General features: G+C 37.8%; 1 protein-coding gene across 4 annotated transcripts in view; it reads right to left on the bottom strand.

Moving 5' to 3' along the window:
* Window positions 1-2,379: 2,379 nt before the first annotated feature.
* The window catches only part of SEMA5A (semaphorin 5A), a 313,729-nt gene continuing 289,113 nt past the window's right edge, over window positions 2,380-26,995 (bottom strand). For all 4 annotated transcript variants that reach the window (XM_036406161.2, XM_036406172.2, XM_036406169.1 and 1 more), the window contains 5 exons: window positions 18,428-18,598; window positions 13,278-13,433; window positions 11,189-11,236; window positions 8,716-8,927; window positions 2,380-7,372 (listed from right to left, as the gene is read on the bottom strand). In XM_036406161.2, the coding sequence (XP_036262054.1) occupies window positions 7,253-7,372; window positions 8,716-8,927; window positions 11,189-11,236; window positions 13,278-13,433; window positions 18,428-18,598 (707 nt within the window). In that variant the 3' untranslated portion in view covers window positions 2,380-7,252. The remainder of the gene's footprint in view (window positions 7,373-8,715; window positions 8,928-11,188; window positions 11,237-13,277; window positions 13,434-18,427; window positions 18,599-26,995) is intronic.

Below are 26,995 nucleotides of genomic sequence, written 5' to 3'. Positions count from 1 at the left end.
AAGCTGTCTGAATAGGTGTAAATCCAAACTGAGCTAAACACCAATGGAACAAGGCTGCAGTTTTAACTGGCTTAGATCCCTGCACCTGTGTTTCTATGCTCGAGCCACCACAACAATGCTTCCTCTTAAACGTGAGTATCTTTGGCAGCTCTCATGAAAAGTTTTGCTAACAAAGCTGTTTTTGAAGAAGTTAATGGAAAGGAAAAATGATTCCCTATAAAGATTTGTATAGGGATCATTTACCTCCATTATTGCAATAAGCAACAGCATTGTCATGATACCAGACCAAAATGTTTGCTATTGCTAAAAATCTCCAAGCTCTATATCAATTATTTTATCTTGGATGCATCACTATAATAAACAATTTTTCCATTGTAGAGATTATTTCATAGGGCCATGACAAAAGAAAGTACTTTTGAGCAAAAGGATATAAAAGCAATTTCTTCTGCGGCTTTCCTGCCATCAAAGTTTTATTTAAAAGTTGGGGACTTTAAATTTCCGATCCATTTGAAATTTCTTTCACTTTCAGTCAATGTCTACTGCTGTAGTTAACAAAAGTGAGAATTCATTCAAAAGTGAGAATTCATTCAACAGTGAGAAATCATTCAAAACTATATTTCCATTAGGAAATATAGTTGCTGAATCTTGGAATATATTAGACAATCACACAGAAACAGAGAATATGCTGAGGTGGAAGGGATTCATAAGGACTCTCAAAGTCCAAATCCTGGCCCTGTGCAGGACCCCCCAGGAGTTACACCATGTCCCTGAGAGTGCTGTCCAAAAGCTTTTTCAACTCTGTCAGTCTTGGTGCTATGACTGCTTCCCTGGGGAATCTGCTCCAGTGGTCAACCTTTGGGTGAAAAACTTTTTCCTGATATCCAGCCTAAACCTCCTTTGACACAACTCCCTCTCCTGGTTACCACAGAGAAGAGATCTGCCCCTCCTCTTCCCCTCATGAGGGAGTTGTGACTGCAATGAGGTCTCCCTTCAGCCTCCTCTTCTCCACACTGAACAGACAAAGTGCCCTCAGCCACTCCTCATTCACCTTCCCCTCAAGGCCCTTTATCATCTTTGTTGCCCTCCTTTGGATGCTCTTTAGTAGTTTAATATCTTTCTTATATTGCAGTGAACAAAATTTCAAATCCAAATCTACTGTTGGATGAGGTTTGTGGATGACTACTTGGGAAAAAAAATAACAAAACCCAAGTGAAAATAACACCTTCCTTCTGCATTCTCAGCCTCTAGGACTGGATTATCAAATGCTGAAAGTTACACTGAATATTTTTTTGAAAATTACCATCTCTGCTCAGATGATCATTTCAGTTGAGGAACTGCTATAGTACCTTCAGTTTAAAACCAATTACAGACAGACAGACTTGTTTTCACTATAGCAGTTTTCATGCAGCGCTTGATGTCAGTTTTACTGTAAAAATTTTTAGCAAACCTCACTACTGGCATAAAATCTCTTCTCCAAATTGATAAATACTCAGCAAGGTAGAAGCTGTGATCGATTTCCCAGAAGCAGAGAAGGCAAGGGGAAAAGTGGGTGATAAAGTATCCAACCTGGATCCAAAAAGCCAACAGGAAACAAAAGATTTATCAGTTCCCAGTGCACGTCTCAGTGTGCTTTAACTTGCACCAAGAATTCTAAGAGCACACCATCTCTGTGGTGCATTTTCTTTGCTTTAATAAATGAGGGAAACTAAAGGGGTAGACACTCTAGCTGGCTGTGGGCGCACAGCCTGTGAGACTAGCCTGGAGCTAGTCCAAAATCCACAAGTTCAACACCAGCTCTACAGATCTGCTCCTCTTGCCTTATCCTTCCTGCCAACAAGAAGGATATTTGGTATTGTCAAAATGCCACCTGTATAGCGACGCTCCCTGCTTGTGAGAGTATTTCTACCCCCTCTGGTTAACCTGATGCTGACAGTGTTACCCGTGCCACCAGTGTCACCAGGCAACTTTGCACAAATACCTGTTGCAATCAGACTGCTTTTTCTTGAGCTACTTGTTGGCTTGATTACTCAGGAGTTTACACTCTGGATAGCCTCATCCTTTGTAGTTCCCAAAAAGCCCCTGCATTCCTTTGAGTTTATTGACAAGTTTGCCAAGCCTCCAGTCACATTCTTCTATGTTTTTGGTTTCACTTCTGCCTATCCTTTATCCTTCTGCTGGGGCTGAAATTGCTGCTAAACCTCCCAGGTTTGCGTATTTCCCTCTTTGTACCATCCCAGTTAGAGAATGTTGTTGCATGGCAACACAATGCAAAGCATTCATTTAGTGACACAGAACAGTCCAGCTAAAGGCTATTTCAGCCACAAATGGGTTCATTTTTGTGGAGAAGAGTAGACAGAAAAAAGGGAAAATGTCCACAGATCCCACAATCCTTCTTTATTTGGAAGAATGGCTTTTAAATGAAGTCAAGCAGTATCTTGTTTTATCATTCATTTATTTAGCAAAGAAAGGAATGAATTCAAATACCCCACACAATGAACACGTATTATTCCCTGATATCAAGATGCAGATTTGCTTGTGAACAATTTTAAATGAATCTGTTTTTTTTTACTATTGAAGTCATCTTGTACTGTGCATGGATTTGTGCAGAAGCAATACATTTTGGGCTCAATTCTGTAAACACATTAAAATAAGTAACTTGTTACATATATACTATTGATCTCGGTGTGGTTACTTATGTGATGAGTAAAATTATATCCAAGAGCCTAGCTTATGCCAACCTAGGCATGGAAATTACACTGCAAATTAGAAGCATCTCTCTCTAGGCTCACAGCATTGTTGGTGGAGAGACACAAGCCCTCATCAGGACGTAACTCTGCCCATCTAAGTACATTTTCCTAGATGAGACATAGACGATGCTGGTGGCAGCTACAGTTAAAATTGGCCAGACGCCTCAAGCAGAGCAAGATAAGCTTGGACCAAACTGTTTACAGAATTGATCTCATACAGCAAAGCCATTATGCATACAGTCAACATTAGGAATGTGCTCATGTTGCGCTGATTTTATTAAAACTGGTCCCACATTTAAAGAAGTGAATATATTTATTCTATAATTATGAGGAAAAAAATACTGAAGCATTTAATCCTATTAACATTTTACTTACATCTGGGACCTCTTACATTCTTTTCTGGTTTGAACAGCCATATGGTCTGATGCTGTGAGAAATCTCTTCACTAACATAAGTGCCTCAGTAGCTCTTAATTTGTATGCTGGAGTGGTATTTTTCCAGAGTGTGCTGTGGATCTCTGGTAGAGCTGACTAGATGCACAGTACCCCACACCAATGTGAGACTTCAATCAGTGCTGCTTAATAGCCTAGAAATCAAAGCCATTTAAGCCCCATTCTTCCTTCCACTCTTATAAAATTCCTAATCCTAGTAAAAAATCTCTCGATTAGTTTTAGCCAAACCACACTGCTTCAACATCAGGTGACTGCAAACGGCTGGAAAAGCTTCTACATAGAGTAACTTAAAAAGGCCATAAAGATCATCAAACTCAAATCAACGTCCAAGATATATCTGCAAGCATGGGAGTCAATTTTCTAAGCAACTGAGGAACATATACTATGATCCAGAAAAATAAGAAATAAGCACAAAATGTGTACTCAGGCATAGCAGTACTTTGAGTTGGCCAATGAGTGTCTATACCGTGCAGGATGGGACTGGCAGCCTTGCTTCCTTTGCCCTCCATGCAGCAGAGCTACACAGAAACAACTTCGGGAATTTTCATTTATCTGCCAAACTGTTTGCATTCAAAATAGAGAAGCATTTTTAAATTAATGCAATCAGTCTAAGCATGGTTAGTAATAGTAACTAATGGCTTCAGAGGTAATACAATTATTTATCCAAAATAGATCACTTTATCCAAGTGAAAGGATGAAGGATATTTAAGGATGGCACTTGATGAGCAAGAGACTAGATTTTCACTTTCAAAGAAAAAAACAGTGCTTTCATAACCAAATTTTATCCTTGAGAAAATCTGAGAGCTCTAGTGGCTTAAACAAGGTTTGCAGGAAATGCCCACTTGTTATATTTTTGACAGAAAAATAAGAGCTTTCATAAAGAAATGGACATCTTTTAATAGGGGACTTGGCAGTGCTAGGTTAATTGTTGGACTTGATCTTGGACATCTTCCAACCTAAACAATTCTATGAAATCTGCTTTTTCAGCTTTGTACCGATTTTAGAAAAAATGCTAAATAAAGTCAGTTGAAAATTAATGGAGACTGCACTTTGCTTTGCTCCATGTACTAGAAAAAGCTGTACTAAACTACCTGGGTAGCTACACAGAATTCAGAAGGTGAAATACTGATAAAGGCAGTGCATCTGAGGTCCTTTAAAATTACCTAAGACACAAATATCTAAAGGCTTTAGAACTTGTTGTCTCACAACCTAGCTTGACAAGGTTGTGAGACAACATCTTGCCATCTGGTTTTTCTCATTTAAGAGCTGTGAAATTTCCATGTTTACCCTGCTGCTTCAGATAGAATTTTGAATATATTTCTACTTGTGATATAGAATAAATTTATATAGATAAATTTAGGAAGCTAAATCATAAAGAAAAATAATTAAAATAATTACTTTCCTGACATATTGGCATGGGAGCTGCTCAAAGATCTGGAACACCTGAAATACCCCTCTAGGAGAGGGAAGTGTGAGCAGACTGAGCATCTGCTAAATGGACTTCTACCTATGATCATGCAGACTTAACCAAGGGAATTATTAACACCTATATAACACATATCTAACATATGTATTTACCCACAAAAAGAATGAAAAATAGATCACTATAAAGTTAGGCGCGCCTCAAACTACTAAGGAGTTAGGAAAAAGAAGATAATTAAGATAATTTCAGTAATTTTAATTAAAAAAGGTAAAATAAAAATACATAGTTCAAATCTTTTAAAGGTGTTGGTCTCAAAACTAATAGTCTAAATATAAAATCCAGAAGCTGGACTAACGTGCTCTTAGTACAGGGGCAGAAAGGAACAATGTCGCTCATATGCGCGTATGTACATGTGCTGCTTTTTCTTGGCAGTAGCAACAATATAGGTTTTATTTTATCTTATTTAAATATAAAATTTATCTTTTAGCATGGACACAGTAATTCAAATACCATACTGGTTATGACTAGGAGAGTTTTTCTTCCCTCTATTTCTTGCAAAGAAAATTTTCTCTTACCCACAGCAATCAGCTAATTTATTCCTGGAAAACCAAATCTAATGTACAGTAAAAAATCACAAATTATAGAGACCCAGCATTATTATACTTTCTGGAGATGAGCTGGTGTGAAGGCGAGGTGCTTTCATTTGACTGAGTTAGTAACACGGAGAACTATTCAGCTGGAAAAAAAATAGGTGGCTGATCTTAATTACTTTCATAGATGGTAAATGTGTGTTCATTTTACTGCATAGCATTTTAAAGACCACTTTGAATTTTATCATTTTTCTGTAGAATAGATTGGAAGCATAGTGCTACATTCAGATCTATCCCCATTCCAAAATGTAGCTCACTGCCATGAGTAGATACAGTATTTACCATGGCTAGGGAAGTGTTTATTAGTACTTCTTGATTTTTTTTCATATATAGTTGCGAATCATTATAATATGTACATGTTTTACTCTATTTCTCTATCATACCATAACCTAATTAGCAAGGGCTATAAACAGAATGGTAACATTTTCACTCTGTTTCTCCTTGCATACCTCCCTAGTATTCTAGTGTGATGGTTTTTGCTTTTACCAAGAAAATGAAAGCCCAGTTCTTTAATCCTTAATATTCACTTAATTTCTTCTCACTAGCTTCTGAGAATAGCAAATGCTTCCTTGCTACTATAAACTCTGTAAAATATGACTCAAATCCCTGCAATTTTCTTTTTAGTTATACATATAGAATTTCAGATACAAAAATAAAAATGTCATGAATGTGGGTGAAAACAGACAAGACAAAGAAAAATGGTATAAAACTTTGAGTTTCCTCATCTACCCCTACAAAAGGAATTAAAACTGATAATTTAAAACTTAAATATGTACATCAATGAAGTCCAACAAGATCATCACTCGAAACACCATAAGAATGTTCCTCTAGGGGCTGACTGATGCAGGTCAGACATGGCAACAAGATGAGACAGCCCTTTGCAAATGTATCTATATTCTCTGAGCCAGCTTTTTTTGTCGGACACGTGCATATAAAGTAAAAGCTGGAAAGAAAAAAGCAGACCTATGATTATGCCTACATGCCCCCAAGAGCCAGAGATGGCACACAATACACGGTGCAGTTGTACTGCCCTGTGGCCAGCCTGGTGGCCACAGCCATCAGAGACAAGCGTGTCCCATGGGCACGCACCAGGGAGAGGAAGCCTGTGGAATGCCACAACAAATCCACGTGCTGCAGCAAGGCTGGCTTGTTAAAGACACAGAGAAAAACCTCCCAGTGTGCCTCTCCCATCTGCCCTCCTCCCTCGGCCTCCTTGCGGGACATGCCCTTCCACACCCTCGCAAAAATTAAACTGTGCAAGGTGAAGGCTTTGTGTGACTGGGCTCAGCTCGCAGCTGGAAACCACTGACCCCGGAGGAGTCCAGGTTAATTACAAGATTGTATCCCTCGGTACAGCCTTAGTACTTCTCTGCACGCTGAGCAGCTGAACTGCAGTCAGAGTGATTTACAGCCCAGGAAGATCAGCCTACAGAGCCCAGAGCTGCAGCAGAGGATCACTAAACCACCACATTTCTTCTTGTCATCCCCAGCACCTTGTGAGCTCTTTTTTGGCAGTGTGAGCTTCAGGAGACTGCACAGAGGGCTAACAGCAAAGCTCCCTTTTTAAACCCCAAGGAAATAAAAGACAACACCTAAAAAGAGAATTAGATTTGTACTCCCGGCACAGATTTAAGGGGTAACATTATAATTTCTTTTTTAAACTCCAAAATGACTTAGTCACTTGTTAGAGAAATATGAGTGGAAATTTATGAAACTGAGCGAAGCAATGCAATCCTCATGAGTGATCCAGCAACACTGAGGGGCTACAGCTGCCCCTGACACTGAAGGCCAACCTTGCATTCTGCAAAGAAAACATCAAATAGGCGGTTTGGGCTTTTGGCAGCAATGGGACATTGATGGCTTGAATCGTGCTTGAAATGTCTCTGAACTTCATCTCTGAAGCCTCAATCACATGAGCACTTGAGTAGCACAGGCCTTGGGACTGGGGAGTTACAGGAGGCCAGAAAATACACAAGCCCATTAGTATTCATCATAATTATTGAAATCTGTAAAATAGGTATTAGAATAAGTCTTTGCAGTAAGATGTGGATTGAAGTATTTGTTTCTCTCCTCTAGAATCAGGTTGTTTTTGTTGAATGCCTGGGAAGAAAAAGAAAAAAAAAGAAATCAGAAAATGAAAAGGACACAGGAAAGATAACCACTAAGTGCTCTTTCAAGGCAGTTTTTGTGGCACATACCTGTGTATAGCAAGCCAGTCAAAAATGCATTGAGAAATACCTGTATATCTACAGAAACTTGCATTTGCAAGAAGTATCTTCTTACGTAATAACATTCCTACAGAGAGTAATTCTACTTAATAAAGCCAGGCATTTTCCCCTATAATATTACAGAACTAATTTTATGATTCTGTGAATATTTTTAATCATATATATGCAGTCCTTCCTAATAGAATGAGTCACTATCTTTTTACTGAATATGTATTGTTTTCTCTTTACTGTCTTAATTCCCTGATTTTCAAGTGGCAGAAATGTCTGAAGGCCTTAAAGCATAAAACCTGTTTTTTAAAAAAGTAATGTGGGTATTTAGAATACTAATTTTCAAAGCAATGGGTTTTTTTTGTCTGTAGCTATCTAGAGAGATGATGTGGAATTACAAAAAGCTTTAAATTAGGTTCATATTCCACTGCTGACTAGAAGATCTTTTCTTGATGTTTTTAATAATTTTCATTAAAATGTCTTTAATTAGAAAGAAAAATGCAGAAATTAAGAACTGGATTATCCAAGTAGGATATAAGAAAAATCGTCATTTGCAAAAAAGCTTTGCAGATGCATGAATAAACTTTGTAATCTGAAGATACTGAACTAGGTATTTTCAAAATGCACATCCTTCCTTAATTTAGTGGATCTGAAAAGCAGAGTTATTTTAAAAGGTCACAAAAAGAGAAGAGCAATTTGGGAATAATGATGAAATCATATGGATATCATTATAGGCTCTCAGTACACCTGTACTGCTTTTTCACAGAGTAGTTTGGCTATAAACAGTAGCTGAGAGTCTGACCCAGAATGTATTCAGCAGGTACATCTCCCATACAGAGACATAGTGCAGGAAGATGAACAGTGCCCTTGAAACTGGATTATCAGAGCCAAAGGAATTTCTTCAGTAGATGCCATGGTAAATGGCTCTATTTACTTCTTGAACAAGCCACTAGGGAACACAATTAGGAAAAAAAATCCCACAAAACAACTTGAGTGATTTGCTTTTTTCCCAGCAAAACCTGCTGTATGAATTATACACAGATGCAAAATCCAACTTCCTGCCTAACAAGAATTGACAAGTGAAAGGATCTGCAATTACAATACCTCAAGTGAAATCTACTTTTGTCATTAACAATCAGCATAAGCTGAGTTCAAATGCCACTGCGGAAAAGCAGCAAGGAGAAATGTCATCTAGGTGCACTGAGTAGCTCCCAGCCCTCTGCTCACCTTGATGGCCTCCACAGAGTCGTATTTGTCCAGTTTGTTGATGTGGTTGGTGATGCTGGTGTTGAGCGGAGCGGGTGACACCGGGTGGATGACGGTGGCGTCGTGGGACTGCTGCTGGTACCGCTGGCAGTAGGTGTAAACAAGCAGGGTGAGAAGGCAACCGAGGATTGAGCTACTCAAACCCACGGCGATCATGTGGAACATGTTGAACTCTGTGGAGCGGAGGGAAGAAGGCAATCTTAATTTTGAGGCAGTAGCAGTAAAAGCTTCAGCTCAGGGAAAAATGTAGACAAGTGTTTGATTCAAATAAGGATAAGGGAATTTTCATGTTTCCCTGAAACATCTCAATTGTGATGGTTTATCCCTGCAGTAGTAAATTCATTTTACCTCCCTGAAGGGACCATTATAAGAATCTCAGATACCCATACATCTCTTTAAGTAGAGATCATTGAAAGATGCTTAAATAAGTTCAGAACGCAAATAAAAGAAAAATTAATTGCATTCCGTATGTTTGAATAGTTCATCGGGGTTTTTTTTCAGACTGTGTAACAGAGCCTTGTTATGTATAAATCATGTATATAGTATGAATAAATAGTTTTTTTCTTTCAGTGAACTACAGTATCACCTCCTCTGCTGTTATTACAGTTTTTTCTCTTATACATAGTGACTCGTGGCAAAACTGAAAAAATCCTGATATCATTGAACCCCATTCCTGCGTTCCATAAATGTTTTCCATATCCCTTTTACTGGATGCATAGCCCAGAAGCAGCAGCAGATGTTTTTTCCATCTCTGCTTTAATTCTTGCTGGTTATCATTCCTTTTGTATCTTGGCCAGTTTGTTTCCTTCTCCAGCTCTTGGAACTTTTTCTTTATTTAAGAGGGAGTAAGGAAGAAATGGTAGCATTCTAGGGGGAAATGGGAAGTGGCGAGAGATAGACTCCCTGAATCTCAATACACCTTTAAGCAGGGCAGACAGAGAGTGCAAAGTCACAAAGTCAACACCTCAGAGCCCAGCACCCTCCTATCTGCTCTGCTCTTCACAGGCACAATGGCATCAGACCATGGGAAACCCTCTCCACCTACGCAAGGATTAAAACTGAGAGGAAGCCCATTGCTGCATGAAACTGTAGGAGGGAACTTAAAGCACAATCATCCCCTGATGTTACTGAACAGAGAAACCAGATCAGATATGGAACCAGTAGGATTAGCTCAAAATAAACAAACTGGACTGCTTTCCATTGCTATTTTGAACAGGAGCTGTGCTTTTTGGTTTACTTTAGGGGAGAAGTATCACTGAGAAGCTCATATTGGAAATTTCATCTTAGCATGACTGAAAATTTGTTTGTTGTTGCCTAAATGTACAAATTAAGGATTTGAAACTGATATACTGGTGCTAGTCTTTAAAACATCTCTTAGATCTTTTTCACTGTGATACAGAAAAATGGGCCAGCACATGGGTCTCATTTTTTGTAAAATCTAAGGTTTACAAAACCTTTACATGCCTACTGGGTACCTAGAAAGACAAACTAATATTTAGGTGAATCAGTTGACTGTGTCAGTATATCAATCTATCAGTAAAATATCCTTCTACACCTTTACGAGGGTTTCCCAGTGCTGTAGAACTTGGCAAAATGTTTTCAGAGTACAACTGCTAATTAGCAAAAAAAATCAAATGACATTATCTTGGCTCCCATAACAAGTTACCATATGCACAAGTACCCTTTCATAACCTCTGTTTTTCCATTGTCCTTTATTAGGTTAAAAATACAGCTTATCTGTGCATGGAAGAATACTAGGACTGGCCAGAGCTATTGCCATGACGACACAGACTAAGCGTGATAGCTCAGCACAGAAAAAAAAAAAAGTTCATTTTCCTTCTTCTTTCTTCTTCTTCTTATGTTCAGTGGTTTTAAAAGTTTTTCCTTTCAAGATCTATTTTTCTAGCATCACAACTCTCCCGAATGGAACCTTTTATTTACTTTTCAGTTTTGTCTCTGAAAATGAAGCTGAAAATGAGTCCCAGATAGAGTCTGGGCCATTAAATTTGTTAGCAGGCTGTTTTTCTGTTGTTTTTTTGGAGTCTAAAAGAGGTTTGTGCACTTGTTATCCTGAAAAAGGCGGAGCAGCAAATTTACAAATTTTGACCTTCTGATAACTAGATTATTATAGATATTTCTTTTTGAGTACAAGGGTGACTGCTACACTGACAAAGAAGAAAATAAAAACATCCAATAATGCATGTTCTACTCTCAAAGGTCACCAATGACAGATGGATATTTAATGAGAAATCCTGTAGTAACTACATTTTTCTGTACAAGTAACTACTTTTTTCTGTACAAGTGTAAATAATGAGAATGCAGCATTTAGAAGGTAGAATATTACTAATAAGGGAGTGCAAAAGGTGAAACAAAATCAAAAAATGGAGAATCAACATTTCAGCATTTAACAGACATCTCGAGCTGCAAAGCTTACCGCCACATCGTTTCTCTTCTATGCTGCTGGATCGTGCCACAGATATTTCTAGAAAAATAAATAAACCACTTAGGCCAAGGAGAAAAAAATATTACAGAGAACTTCTAGTTAGATTAACACAGAAAGGATTTAAAAAATCATTCTATTACATCCACTTCAATTAAAGGTAAAAAATATTTTTACTATATGGTAGAATTAATAGAAAGGACCTATGACATCTTCAGGCTCCTTAGTTTCCCAAGCAAAAGCAACAACTTATTTTTAATTCTTGCTCAAAACATCTCTGGAATAAAAAGGATGAAATGCACATGGAAACATTCTTTGTGGAGTTTAGGCTTGTGGAGAAAGAGTTGATTTACTGAAGTAAAATTAACTACAGTTTAATTACCTTGCGTTCAAATGTGCTCATTACTTCCAGAAGTCACATCTAGCGCTAATTTGAAAAGTGGGAATTTATACATCTTCTAAAAAGACAACTGCTAATTTTGTAGGTCTCAATAGGAAACTAACAAAATGCAATTTCAGCCTGTATCCTTACCATTTTTTACTTTGAAAATACAGGATAAAATCTGTAGGCAAACAAGCTTTTCCACTCCTTACTTCCAGACCACGGTTTCTATGAAGGAAAGTTCTGCCTTATAGTCTCTTGGACCTCTTTGAAAGGGTCAAGGATCATTTGTATACAAGTGGGGTAGCAGACACAGTATACCCAGATTTCAAAATGCAGAATTTTAAGTTTTTTGACAATGTTTTTCCAAGAAAAAAATGAAGTGAGGGAAAAGATACAGAAATGGGCTAGTACTGTGTGCTCTACTCTTACAACAGACGAAGGTTGCCACTTCTGAAGGGATTGGTATTTTCAGCCAAGAGGTACGGAGGAAACCTCTCAGTTAGAGAACCTGGATGAGAAAAGTGAGCCAAGTGAACCAGAGAAAGCAAGCTCGATTCACTGGGGTGGGAGTAATGGCATGACCTTATCTGTTGTGCTACTGGTAATGTGAGGAGGAGCAGCAAACCAGAAGGGAAGAGACATGGTGGCTTGTTTCAGATTCTGAAAATGCCTTCCTTCCAAAACAAGATGTAGAGCTTATATTGGATTAAGCTGCCGATTCACAGAATGTGGATATTAATAGAGCTTCAAAAGCCTTAGAAAAAGGAAAATACAATGTGGGCATTTTTGCTTTCATACTGACATTTTTCACATTGGTTTTAGAGGAAAATACAATTTGGGAGTTAAAGCATTATGCACCATCCATAAAAAGAGAGTTTAACTTTGCTGAGGTCTTTGTTACGTTGTACTATAGTTTACTGCACAGTCACTCAAAGAAAAGGTTGCAGCACTGAATAAACACAGCTACATTTCAAATGATACATTAAAATGTAAATTTTTCTGTCTGTGAAAAGAACCCTAGCTATTTTTAATGTACATAGGGAGAAAGTCAACTGTTAACAGCAGTGCATTGTGACCATCCATACTGTTGTGCGGATTTAAAGGACTCCTGTGATTTAAAAACAAAAGTACAGTCATGACTTTCAACTAATACTAGAGAGTAATACATAATGTGACTATTCATCAGGTACTTAGCAGTCATGGGAGATAAGGACTGGAGGCAAAGCTAATAGTATTTACCTTTCTGAGCAGTTATCAAGGTAAGGGACTATCTGAAATGATTTCCAGACTTACAACCACAGCATCCATTTTGTACATGCAAACCACAAAACCCACAGCAACTTTTCTTTAATAATCTTAGTCCCAAAACCATTTAAAATAAAAAGAAAACTATTTCTGCTTACTGTGTGTACTCATCCCCTGCTACCAAGTAGAATGGGAGAGACCTGCAGAATGCTGTGACAGTGACTAACCAAGGCAGTGACTCTGGGTGCCATGGGACAGATTTTTATGTAGATACCAGATCTACACATACACATCGTCTCTACACAGTAGACCAACATCCTTGTGCTGACTAAAGGCAAGCTCTGCTTCAGTTCATGGATCTGCACAGTGCAGTCTGGAACAGTGCTATGCCTTGCTCCTGAAACCTTGAGAGATTTCACTAATCTTTCAAGGAGCTGACTGATGTGGTCTCACCTGGTATGAAGTTGGAGTCCACCCCGCAGGCTCGGCTCTCTGTGGTGTTGCCCGTGCACTGGCTGCCCACAGGAAACACAAGGATGCACTGCCGAGCGCGGCTCTGGAGGCCAGACGAGTCGCAGTCAGACCACTCGGACCACTCGGACCAGCTGTCTGCAACAGGCAGGAGGGACACACATGCAGACACTGGGATTAAGGAGTTCATGTGCAGTGAGTGAGAGAGAAATAGCTTGTATTTCTGAGTTAGGACAGAAAGCCTCCTCCCCAGCTACCAACATCTAGCAGAGGGCAGCCCCTTCATTCCGATAAAACAAAGGCAGTTTGGCTTTGGTAGAAGTCTCTGAAATGTGGGTGTGATGGTAAATTTGCCACAGACATCTCATGGTTTTGGCTTCTGCCATGGCCTTTGTGGGTGGACATGAGAAGCTGGAGGATTCTGTGGGGGTGACTGAAAGAGTGATAGCTGTGGAATTATTTCCAGTCTCGGTCATTAGGGTGGACAAACACACTGCATTTTTTTATGTACTGGACCAGTAGCAATGAGAACTATAAGACTATTCCATTTTGAAACAGGATGTATATTTAACCCCAAAGCAGAAGCATTTTGGTTTTTAAAGTTTTCTTTTTTAGCTTTTCCTATTTCAGGTTCATTTCTTGGCTGTAGATTCTCATCTTCTTTTCCCCATTCAGTTTGTCACCTTCTATTTATTTTCTATATTTCTTCCTCTCCTCGTGTAGCTTTGATTAAGATATTTTTATTTAATGCCTGTGTGATCTCAGATACTTTCCTTAAATGAAGTGAATTGATCTCATTCCCATGAGGTGGTGTGAGTTTACTGCACTCAGCATTCTTACAACCCAAGGGCAAGCCTTGCCTTCATAGGACTCTTCTGAGTTTGGCAAATATAGGAGAGACAGAGCTCAGGTAAACTTCCTTTCTTCTGTCAGCCTTCCCACAGAGATAGGCTTTATGGTTTTGACATACAATAAATAGAGTCCTACTATTTCAAACCAAACTTGTTTTTACTTCAAAATTTTAAGTGATTTTATGCCAATATGAAGCAATTTTACAAAATCTCATTTTGGCTCAAATGAAAAACTGTGTATTTTCTAATTTTGATTCAAGTTAGATTGAAGAACATTACAATTAGTGAATTAGTGAAGCTTTTCTACACCATTAATCAGGTGGAAAGCCAAGGAAGTTTTACAGTCTTTGGGGCCCCTTCCAATATCTTGTATAATTCCAGAATACAAGGTTCACATTTACTCATTACTTTCCCCTTGTTCACATGGGAAAGAAGTTAAAACTCTCAGTCATCTTAAATAGACTGCAGCAGAAATACTTGAGACTGCAGTCTTGAAAAATGCCAAGCAATAGCTGTTGTTTATTAAATAGATTTACCTAGCAGGTCAGGTAGGAACTAGGATATTGATATTTAATTAACAATTAGTAACTGTCTTGATGGGGCCTTCTTTGAACAACAGGACAAATATCTTGATACAATCAGCTTGTAAGATCTTGTTATTGTGAGTAGCAGAAATACTCAGCTCTGTCCTTTGGCTTTTCTGTTTCTTAGGAAAGGTCCTGGGAGGGGCTCATTTGCAGAGTGGCGACTAGGAGCACAGAGGCAGATGCCAAAATGTATTTCAATCCTAATTCAGGGGGGTAGGAGAGCTGAGGTGGGAATCAAGCAAATGGACAGGCTTCTTCCTGCTTTCCTGTTTAGTGTGGCACATCCAGGAGCTGCTGTTATCACCTCCTGTGTCAGCTGCTAGATCTAAGTAAGATATGTTATGGATCTTTCCCCCAAAAATTTAGTAACAATAAAGCCCTGCTCATTCAAGCTTAAAGGAATGTTGCCCATTCATTACAATTCTTGGCCCAGTTCTCACTGATGGCAGAGAGCATGCTTAAGCCAGAGCCAAGATTCTTGTCCAGTCCGGGTATAATTGGGATATACGCAGGAGGTGCCAAAATACTTGTGGGAATCCAAAATGCATCTTGGTGGTTGGTGCACTCTGCAGCCCCATCTTGTCCAATGTGCTTTTGATCCTTTGCTGAAGGAGCTACATCCCATGATGAAATAGGAACTTCAGAGTACACAGGGATCATGCTAAGTCATACATGAGTGATTGGGCAAGTTTACTGTTTTGTCCTGTTCCTTAGGAGACCCATAAAGAAACTGCTTGAGTCCTCCAGTGCACCAGACACTACAGGACAGGTAGTCTGTGTCTGGTGCTGAGCTGATCAGCTTCATCTGGCACACAGAATCACAGAGGAGGAGAGAGAAGGGGGACATCAGTGCATGCATGAAACAGAGGGTCACCCTTGCAATGGTGGGTCCTCACACCAAACCTGTGGTTTGAAGAAGTAGTTGGGAGCTCAGAGAGCTGCAGAGGAGTAAGATACCCAAGACTAACAGATGCATGACTTCAAATTGTCAGATGTGCCATCCCTGCGAAGGTGATCCCACAGGTTTTGCATGTTTTTGTACTGACTCAGCTATCTTGCTGAGCTATGCCTCATTCCTTTGATATCTTCAAAGTATCTGAGGCTCTCTTGCACCCCAGTCAGGCTTCTGAACTTGCTCCTCAGTTCTGTGCACATGTCATGAGAATGTAAAAGAGAGGGTCAACTGGAGAGGTGTTTAACCTGCTGAACTGCTTTTCACCTCTAGCATGGCACGGCTTAATCATGACATGTCACATCTTCTTCCTACAGACTCTTGGCTGGCCTTTGACGCCAGGTTAAGATAAAGCAATTCCTAAGAAGGCAGCACTGCACAAAGATCAGATTAATCAATGTAACTTTTAAATCTCTTTCATGCAGTATTACACCACCATTTTTAAATGTTCAGCTTTGTCCATTATTTGTATGTGCAAGTTACCAAACCAAGGACAGAAAGTATTTTCACCTCTTAGAAAAGCAGTAAATACTTAAGGTATAAAATACTGTTTTATGCAACATATTGCAGACACACTGCAACTGGTTACACTTACTGATAATCAGCCACTACTGATCAATACTGCAGTGCTGTCTTTCATATTGCTGTGATTGCATTTGTGTAAATTAAAATAAAAACTACAAACTCAGTGATAGAGCTTTTAAAAGGAAAGATGAAAAAGCGATGTGTCTTACAGACAAAAGCCCATTACTTTCTTTTAAGTGCATACTTGAATACTTTCAGTTGGATTTTCCATTAAATCTCTACATCCTCAACAAATCCTTAGTATCGGGATTCCAGAAAGTTTCATTTGCTGCTAGTTTTGTTTGGAAAAAAAAAAAGGAGTATTTCAAATGCCAAAAAATCTTCACTCTTTTCACAACTTAAGAAAGGTTATAAATCATTTCCATTTTTTGCATATTCATTTCTGTGCTGGATGGTCATTCTTAGATTCCAAGTGTCATTACTATTCTCTTACACTGAGCATGTCACTCAAGCAGTGAATGTCAGCAATGGTGCTTTCAGATCTGCACAAGGACAAACCAGTCTTCCCCTGGCCCTTACCCCAAGAAAATGGCTCTGCAGGTGTTCAAGTGTCTGTCCAACTTGATCTATGAAGCACTGTGGTTATTTTTGACCCATACCCATGTGAAATAAGAGCAGTAAAAAGCAATTGTGAAATCTATATTGTAAACATGAGGCAAGGGCCATTCTCACAGCTAGTAGATGATTGCTGTTTCAAAAACCTACGGCAAATTTTCAGTGAGATTGAAGTATCAATAAAACATTACAGAATGTGAAAAATACATTTTAAGCTTCTGAAATGTTATTGTTTTATATGAGTTTCCACTTTCTTGAACTAAGATGAATGAAACCAACCTCCTCCTGAATTCTGCATCTGCTCCAAAATTTGGGTCACAAGCAGGTCAAAATGAGATGAAGGCATTATTTATCAATGTTTGCAAACTGTCATTTATAGAAGAATGGTGGCAGAAAATAAATGCACAACAAGAGAAATAGCTACAATACTAGCACAATGAACACTCCAGTTCTGACCTTTCAAAGATGCCTTAAAGGATTTCAAGGCAGCTGTGAGACTTCTGCATACAAATGTACAATATTTGTCTCAAAAAATCAAATAATCAACTGATTTCTATGCTTGGCATTTTTTTTAACCTAATTGGAGTTTTTTTTTTTAAACCAATCTGCTTTAATTTTGACAAAGTAGGTACTTTTATTCTGCTGGAAGATATGTAGTGCCTAGAGAAGGAAAGAATCATAAGAAGTAATATGATCCATTCAAAGTCTGCCATACAAGGGCTTTTGCCTTCACTTGCATAGCCTCATCACATGAGCAGAAAACTTTTGCTATAAAGTCTAGGAGCTCTAAGTGAAACAAGTAATACAGTGTGGCATCAGAGCTCCTTCTTTCCTTTTGCTGTTGCCTGTAATCCACTAATCAGCAATAAATGAAAGTTATTTTAATAACTTAATAACAATAAATGAAAGTGATTTTAATCTCAATTTCTCACTTAAATTTAAATGTAAAAGAATTCGTTTCCTTTAAGATGAGTCAAAAGGCAGAGTCAAAGTTACAGAAATAGACATGATCCATAATATCATACAACTAGCAGGAGTGCTGAGACATTTCATCTACTAAGCACTCCACAGTCATTTAAAAAAAATCAGGTCTTTGTTCCTTAACATTAAAAGTTGAAGAAGGAGTTTTACAAAGACCATGAAAGTTTTCTTTGTGTTTTATATTAAAACAGGGCAAATATTATCTACTTAAAGGACCTGATATCACCTGATGTGATGACACACGTTGAATATTAACCTCAGGAATTTGCTTGCTGTGAATGTTTGGTGTTGTAACAAAAGCACTTCTTTGTGATATTTTTACTAAAAGTCTCATAAACCATTTGCATGGTCCACTTCAAATATTACACAATTTTACTTAATCCAGATTCAGATATAGCAACTTAGATTTTAATTTTTAAAGAGGGAGGAAGGAGGTAGTCTCCTGTAGAACGTATTCTGCTAGTACTTGATTTACTGTAGCATTGTAGCATGTAAGGGCTGATCATGCACTTAATAAAGGAAAGAAATTATTTGCTCCTGAATAATAGACCAAGGGCACTATGTTGCCTAAATGGGAATGCCTTATTCTGTGGCACATAGAGACCAAAGATGGATGGGTACCTGGACACGGCTGTGTGTTGCAGAGTGCTTCCTCCGTGTGCAGGCCAAGGCAGATATCCCCTCCGTATGCTGGGGCTGGGTTTGTGCACGAGCGGGTTCTCATGTAATGCCCTCCTCCACACGTGGCTGAGCACTTTGACCAGGATGACCAACAAGACCAGCCTCCATCCACTGAAAAGACAAAGAATACTGTATTTTTCCAAGTTGATGCGAGACATGACATAATCCGGCTCATCTTTGTCATATTCTGTGGATCTAATTCATGGCCTACTGAACTTATTGGATATTTTTAGCTGTCACTGAACATAGTTCCCACAAATTTAATCACAATGCAATTTAATTTAAAAAGGCCCTGGTATGCTGGAAAAGTCTAACAAAATTATTCATACATAAAAGACACTTTTAGGGGGTATCATAATATCTTTAAGGGCAAAAATCTTTATTTTTCTTTTCTCAGTTTTGAGGAAACAAAATACCAAAGCTTATTTAGCAGAAATATCATAAGCTCGGAATAGTTTTTTGTTGATATAAATAAAACCTAGCCAAATAATAGCAACAGAAGGATGGAGGAATTCAGAATTTGTTTCTCAACACAGGTGGATTGCCTTAACCCTACAACCATTTCAAATGACCTAACACAGCTGTAGGATTTGATGGGCCAATATAATCTTACAGTCGTAACACAGCTCTACCACAGATGTCAGAAGTAGAACAATGGCAGAAGCTTAAGAAAGCAACACACATTGACAAAAAGGAGTTGCCATTTTAAGTTTCCAAAACAAGTTTTTGAAGAATAAATATTATCATTTACTTTCCCCTCCCCACTCTCTTCTGCATTTACTTATTCAAGTATGTATGTCAAACTATTCTCCAGTCAAGTTTTCACAACATTCTTCTGAAATGTAGTGTGGATTTCATGGGAGACCCATTTGTCATATGGTTTATGACACATGGCCACTAGACAAGATTTAAATGAAAGTTCATTTCATTGCCTGCACCAGTCTGGCTCCTTTGAGCCCCTGTTCTTAATGCTACTGCTTCAGGATGTGTTTCAGGTATTTAGAGCCACATTGCAGCCCATCTGCCAAAGACTTCATATGTGTAGCCACGTGACAAAGTCAGATGTACCTCTCCCAGGGAAGTAATATTTTCTTCATTCATCTTACAAAAACCTAAACTTTCAAAATTTTCATATCCTACAAAAAAAGATTAATTTCTTTTCAAACCATTTTTTAAAGCATTATCATTTGAATTCTTACAGAAGTAAGTTATTTACCATGTCTTTTTGATCTTCTCTGTTCAATTAATGATAGTTTTAATTTCAATGGATTGTTTCTACTGGTTTACTGAAATGCTATTCCATTATTATCTCTTACCATAAAAAAAAGGTTACAAATCTTAAAAAATTAGCTTACAGTGAAAATATCTATGTTGTATTTGCACTTAAATTCTCTCTTAGATGGAGATATAGAACACTAAAAAAAATACTCCTTTTGGCTTTGCAGGATTGCATATCACAAATGCACTTGGTGAGTGAGTAAAATGATTTCTATGTAGTCTTCAACAGTGAGAAAATGAGCTAGGAGAATTTTGATATTAAAAGCTATATATGCATTTTTAATGTAATTTCAGATAGAGTACAGCTTCAAGTTTTCAACTGCTAATCAAACAGATAATTCCTCATTTCATACTAAAGACTATTTACTAATATTCAACAACTAAGTTGTTGAATATACTGTATTTTATTCCCAGCATTGTTTATTTGCAACGCCATCCTAAGCATCAAGAAAGCATGGACTTGGAACTTCCTTGCTAAGAACGGTAGTCATGAAAACTCTTGCAACTAATTTATCTGGACTATGAAGACTGATTTGACAGACAGGATTTCCATAATCTGGTACTATATTCCAAGTATGCAATTTAAATAAATTATTTCCATTATTAAGGAATTCAATGATTACTACATCATACAACAAATCATCATGCATGAGAGAGTTTTATACCACCTATCATAAATAAATACTGTATCTTGGTAGAGTATCTGACTTGTTCTCTTACTTATATTTTTCTTATTCATACTTTTCACTGGAAAACAAATATGTCTTTTTGCCTGAGATAACTCTATTAATGCAGTATTATGCAAACTCATATCAAAGAAAGCCATAGGTTATTTGTCTTCAGTGCAGATGAAATATTCTCTGCAATTTTATAACAACTTCAAGACACAGCATCTTTTATTCAGAACTTGCCTCTTTTTTCTGTTTTTTTAAATTATGCCAAATAAAAGCAGAAGCTGTTACCCAAGCTATTAATTTCATACGACATAAAGGCTTTACCTTTCTAGATACTCTCTTTTTTATTCTTTTTTTTTTCTTTAATGGGATCTTCGACTAGCTCAAATGAATAATCAGAGGCATGTCTGCTGCAGCATATAGACCTTCATGAAACAGAATTGATTCTGCCTGAGATTAACTACACAGAACATAAATTGTCTGCAAATATTGCCAGTGCACTGTTCACTGTAATGGAGACAGTGACCCCCAACACTTCCCTACTTATTTTTCAATGGACCAAAGTGAGAATTACAAATGCACCTGCATTTGAAATTGCCATCGATCTACAGGTGGTTGAGAATGCAGAGACCGATGTGACACCCAGGAACGTCACCATGTTCCACAAGTGCCGTGATCATGGCTGTACTATTGGGCTTCAGATGTAATGGGAGAAGTGGGTCTGGGGAAGGTGGCATGGGACAAATATAATAGACAATGTTAGATTTGATCCTAGTTGAGCTGGACAGTGCAATTATAACTGTTTTTGGTTTTTGTTAGTAACTATTTACTGACAGGCTGCCTCTAACCTTTCAAGGACTATTGTAACTACCTCTTTTATCTGTCCCCAGAACTTTTTCTTTTCGGCAATAGAGGATAATAAGGCATCATCATGGTTAAATAAGATCAAAGGAGTGGGTATTTACTGCTTGAGTTTTTTACAAGACCTAAATAGAGCTCTGTGGTTTCTTTCATCTTTCTTTAAGTTGCTTAGCAACACAGCACCATCTGGGATTTTTTTTTTCTCTTTTTTTCCTTTTGTCATGGAGCCCTTAATGTTATTTCTGCCTCTTATAAGAGGAAAAATACACAGCAGCAAGGAAAGTTCCAGTCACTACAGTTTCTTTACATAACCATTTTGTAGAGATGTTGGACAAAAGAAAGTTATTAAAGTAGATGCACAATGAAAGATTTAGAGAGTCTTTACATTTTCTGACAATTGCTGAGGTTGGTCCCTTTAGGAAGAAGGTACTTTTATAGCTAGGAGTGCGCTATCAAACAGTGCACATTCCTTTAGAGTAAAGCAAACAACTTTTTGCCTGCTGGTTGTTGCTGAGGTTAATAAGTATTTCTTCACTGTAATGAAAAAAAACACACTATAGGGAAGAGGATGTGCCAGGAAGAAACAGTGTACAGAAATGGGATCTCCTGAGGACACGACAAAACATCCACACAACTGGAGAATTTCCAAGAGACAATAAAGTAAACTGGATAAACTTGTAAAACTTTGGGTTTTACAAGGAAATGTGGGCAGACACACTGACCTCACCTGCTTTCATGAGAACACAGATAGAATTGCAGGCTCCTTTATAAGCTGTCTGCATGATGGGCAGCCTACTGCTCCCTTCCAGACATCTGGGGATCACCCCATTCCACATCACTTAGTCTACTGCTTTTTCCCAATCCTGTGGGATACTGCTGCATGATTCAGGGTGGGAAAGGAGCAACTTTTACATCATAGTTTACAAAGGCAAAGTCTTATTTCTGTGATACCTTTTAGTCATAAAAGCAATGCTGGATGAAACAGTCAAAATAGTGCAATGCAGAAACACAAGGTAAACAAATGGTTCTAAAAAAAGAACAATAACAAAATCTAAGGGTCGACTTGGATTTAAACCCGTAACTGAGACTTTTAAGTCAGAAAACCAACAGCTGTTTCAAAGAGCAGTTAATCCCTCTTCTTGCTGTCTACAGAAGCAGCCTAGAGAGATCAGTGCACATTATGAGAAGGGCTTCAGCTTCCATTTACCCGAGTTATTTTTTTTCCTTGTGATTTATGAAGCTACTGCAGGATAAATTTTATTCTTTTAAATACATTCTTGTTTTCTTGTGGCCAAGTGTGAGTTCAAAGAAAAAATAATCGGAGTAAATGAAAACAATAAAGAAAAAAAAAAAAAAACAATAAAAAGCAACTGGCTTTAGGGGATGCATAAATAACTTAAATAGTCTTTCAGGGATTTTTGTATATGTGAAACTCATTATTGTTATTAGCAAGTTTAGTGACATTTGAATTTATTCAGATCTTCTCAGCTAAAAAGTCACAACTGAACTAAACTAGAACTACTATAACAAAAGTCTGAAATTAGTAAAATCACAAAATATTTTCATGAAGTATCAGAATTTCACATCTAAGAGATGGCAACTGTTCTTTCCCTCTGATCCTCCACCATGCCCTGAGAAGAGAGAACAGGAACTCCTGTAGCTCATGCTACTCAGTGGTGCTCACACAGCTCTTAAATGTCCCATTAAGGCACATCCCCATGTCCCTGTGCAAAGGAATATAAGAGAAGGCAATAAGAAACAAAACAAAACACAAATGAAGAAAAGCTGTCTTTTTCTACAGAGATAACTGAAGAGATGTGCAATACTATGAATTAGGACAGCGTTCTTTAGATTCTTTAGGCTGTATCATTGTCAGGCAAACAGATCTTATAGTCAGCAAATTCCTGTAATTTTTGTAGATTTGCAGAATTTATCATTCAAACAACACTTCTCTTCATCATCTATTTCTCTTCATAATGTAAATATCTTGCAAATCCCCCAAGGACAACAAAATCCTGATATGACTGATTTTAGATTCATTATTGACTGCAGATTAGTAACTCAAAGAAAACAGAAATGTCAGTGAGCATTCAAAGTTATTGAGCCTGTTCAGTTCAGTTCTTGCCAGCTTAATGCTATTCACATCTCTGAGACATAAAAAAAGGGCTGAGGCACAGGTTAAAAGCATAATTCGCTAGTGCAAAACAATAGCTTAAATTCTCCTGCCCCTCAAAGTAGCTTACCCAGATGGAAACAGTACTTTATGAACATACCTTTACACTAGTCTAGCTCACAAACTATTTCTGCAGCTGATTTGGGAGAGTGATAGTTAGTTGAAGAGAAAATTATATGAGGGATCATTTTAAAACTTGAACAAAATGGAAAAATCATCTTCCAGGACCTGGGTACAACTTCTGGCAATTTTCTGGCACTATTCAATTTACTATTATATATTCAGCCTTCAAATACTATGAGCAAAAGGCCCAGGGACTGCTACCAATCTGCCCATCAGTGGACCATTTACTACTGCAGAAAAAATTTCAGTTTCTCCACTGCAGGCCTAAAAAAGGTTTAACAGAACTTGCTGAAGGCAGAGTTTAGATCACTTCAGTAATTTTTTGAAGTTCTGGGATCCTGCATTTAACTATCAATTTCTGTTTATTAATATATTAATAAGCATATTTAAGATGTTGCAAGGGTTGCAAGACAGTTAACCAGACAAGACAGCCTTGTACACTTTGATTGCTCCATGGGCTTTTTCATTGTGTTAGTCCTTCAGAGCACTTAGTATGTTCCAGGGTGACACTGAGCCCAGATTAATTCATTGAGAAGCATTAAGTCCTACTGACTTTCAGCATGACTTAAACACTGCTCAATATATTTCCCCATCACTTCCCTTTGTCATCAGTTTACATCATGAGAGGTTGATCTTGCCTGCAATAAGCAGAAGAGGAAGCAAAGCAGAACTGAGCTTACAGTGGCAGGAAGGGTCCTTTATGGCTTCCATCACACCTCTGTCAGCTAAACAGATATTTCTGGAAGTGTAATGACTGGGATGGATTGTTACTAAAGGGTTCTGTGCCAGAAGGGAGCAGGTGAAGCTGTCCTTAACCTGGAAGAGCTCAGGAAAATCTTAGCATCAAATTCTTTATTGCAATTTTAATTCTAGTACTATGGAAAATACTTTCAGGTCAAGGTCAGAACAAAATGTCCTTACATTCCTTAGCCTTTCTGTCTCTTTCATTAAAAATTAAGAGAATTCAAATTTATTGGTGTGCTTCTCCAGTAAGAATTTATTTCCTTCCGACAATGTCTAATTTATGGGTAAGCCTTATTCGGCAATAATATTTTACTCTGCCATGTCTCAAAAAATCAATTACATCTAGTGCTTGCAAAGTTTTCCCTTCAGATTTATCTGAGATCTGATTTAGTCTCCTATGTTTTTTCTTAATTACTAGCAAACAGTAATTCTGTAGCTGAGGAACTTTGTGATTCCTTGTTACAGGCTATGATACATCTAAATACTTCATTCTCTACATCTTTATTCAAATTTGCTTTGCACTGAAAAGAAAAATGAAATTTGTCTCTAAATAAAATTATTAGATAGATTAGGGCACTGCTTCTCACTTCAGAAAGGCCCACCACACTTTATATCAACAGATCTTTTAAAATATTTTCAAATTCAAAGCGCACTTTTAACTTCTGCTTTAAAATTATGGTTTTTAGTCTAGGATATTGTCTATCTCATAAACAACTAGGGCCTCTACAACGAAGTTTTCAGGTGTGTTTTACTGGCTAAAACAATTTCTTTCAAAAAATGAACTAGCAGTGAATAGCTGCAGAGCTTAATAAAAATACCACTTCTGAAAACTTTTGACTAATTTAAACTTTTAAAACCTCCCCAAAAATTCAAGACGGCATTTAATTTGAAAATCAACAGCAAGGGCTGAACAATAAATCTAGCCCAGTATTATAGACAATCTTTGTCCATTTAATGAATGTATTTCAGTTACTACAGTATGGTGATACAATCAGGTATCTCAGAGCTTGTGAGCAGAGCTGGTACCTTACACCACACCACTCACGTGCTTCAAAGGAGGCTGGGGGCAGTGTCCCATGGAGAGATTCCCTTTGCAAGGGAAGCAGGAGTCAGTGAGCAGCTGCTGTGTTTTAGGTTGCTTCACTTACTGCATACATCCCTGGGGAGGTTTGCACACGTTGGTACAATGGTCTTCTAAATTTTTGATTTAATGAATTACTGCCAAACTACTTGAACAGTGCAGTTACATGAAACAGAATCATTTATCATTTTATTATCCCAAAAAAGCAAGGCATTATGATTCCAGTCTGGGAACTAATGAATCAGATCATGCATTAGGGCTGTGCCCACATGGAGAAGACTTGGACCACAATTTCCTAATTCTCTGAAAAATTTTTGGCTCTCTGTTTGTTCCCTTCCACCTCTCTCCAATAGAGCTTAATGTAGAAAACATGGACACCCTTCACTGGTCATGCCTCTATGCTCAGAAAGAAGCTTCACCACTTGCCTTGATCTCTTTACACTCCCAGACAGAGAAACTAGAAAATGAGCAACGGAAGCTACATTCCTCCTTGGATACAGCAAGAAAATTGCAGCAGAAAGCACTGGCTGGTTGTGTCCAAGTGCCTTTTTTAGAACTTCAATGGCTCAATGGGTGCTTCCCCATATCAAAACAGGGATCCTCAATAGAAATTCCCCATGGATCTGCCCCACCAGAAGGAGAGCTGGGAGCTTGAATGCCTCAGGGCATTCAAGTTTTCCAACAATCCTACTGTTCCTGCTAGCAATAAAACTGCAGAGAAATTTGCTTTCAGTGAACAGCCAGAATGTTCACAGAGCTCCTGGGTTTGTAGGCTGTGTGCCAAAACATATTGCTCAGGTTCAATTCAAGATGGAAACATGTTTTTCATGTTTTCAAGAGATAAGTGTTTTTTGCACAGATCTTTGGCTTAAATTCTGATGCAAGGAATGGACAGTGACTGTTAGAGGGCTCTAAAAGCTTAGGGAAAGCACTGCAAAAAGATTGGAAAAATACTCATTTTAAAAAAATAAAAACATGTCCAATATATCCATGATTTCAGGAATACAGTTTTAATTTGAAACCATATATGTATATGCTAATACTCATATATGCTTTAAAATAGAGGTACACATACATAATATGTATATTGCCATAGAATTTCTTCAGGTCCGCACTTGAGTAAATGACAAAATCTTCAAGTCTTCAACAAGAAAATATGAAGCACTGCTATGCATAATTAATACAATTAAGGATGCATTAATGAAATGAAAGCTTATTTCTAAATTTATTTGTTGCTGCTGGAAAGAACTGAGTCATTCAGTCTTCTTTCTTTCTTCCTCTCTATTGTTTCTTACCTTGTACTCTCTCTTCCTAAACCAATAGCACCTTCTTTTCCTCATGTGTTCTCCTATATCTTTCCCCTTTCTTTTCCTACAAAGCCTCTGCAAAGCTCAAATCCTTTCAGTTTGAATGTTTGTTTTATGAAGGGTGAGATGTGACTGAAACCAAGATTGTTTTCCCCCTAGGTCGGAGATACAACAATGATTTTTAATCCAAAGCAGTTTTTTGTAAACATATATTCTACTTGTAATCCCTTTCATAGAATAATAAAACAACTTTAAATTAAGGAGAAA

The sequence above is a fragment of the Molothrus ater genome, chromosome 1 (genome assembly GCF_012460135.2).
Source record: "Molothrus ater isolate BHLD 08-10-18 breed brown headed cowbird chromosome 1, BPBGC_Mater_1.1, whole genome shotgun sequence".
Lineage (NCBI taxonomy): Eukaryota > Metazoa > Chordata > Aves > Passeriformes > Icteridae > Molothrus > Molothrus ater.
The sequence above is the reverse complement of the archived record's forward strand: the minus strand, read 5'-3'. Positions and strand labels throughout refer to the sequence as shown.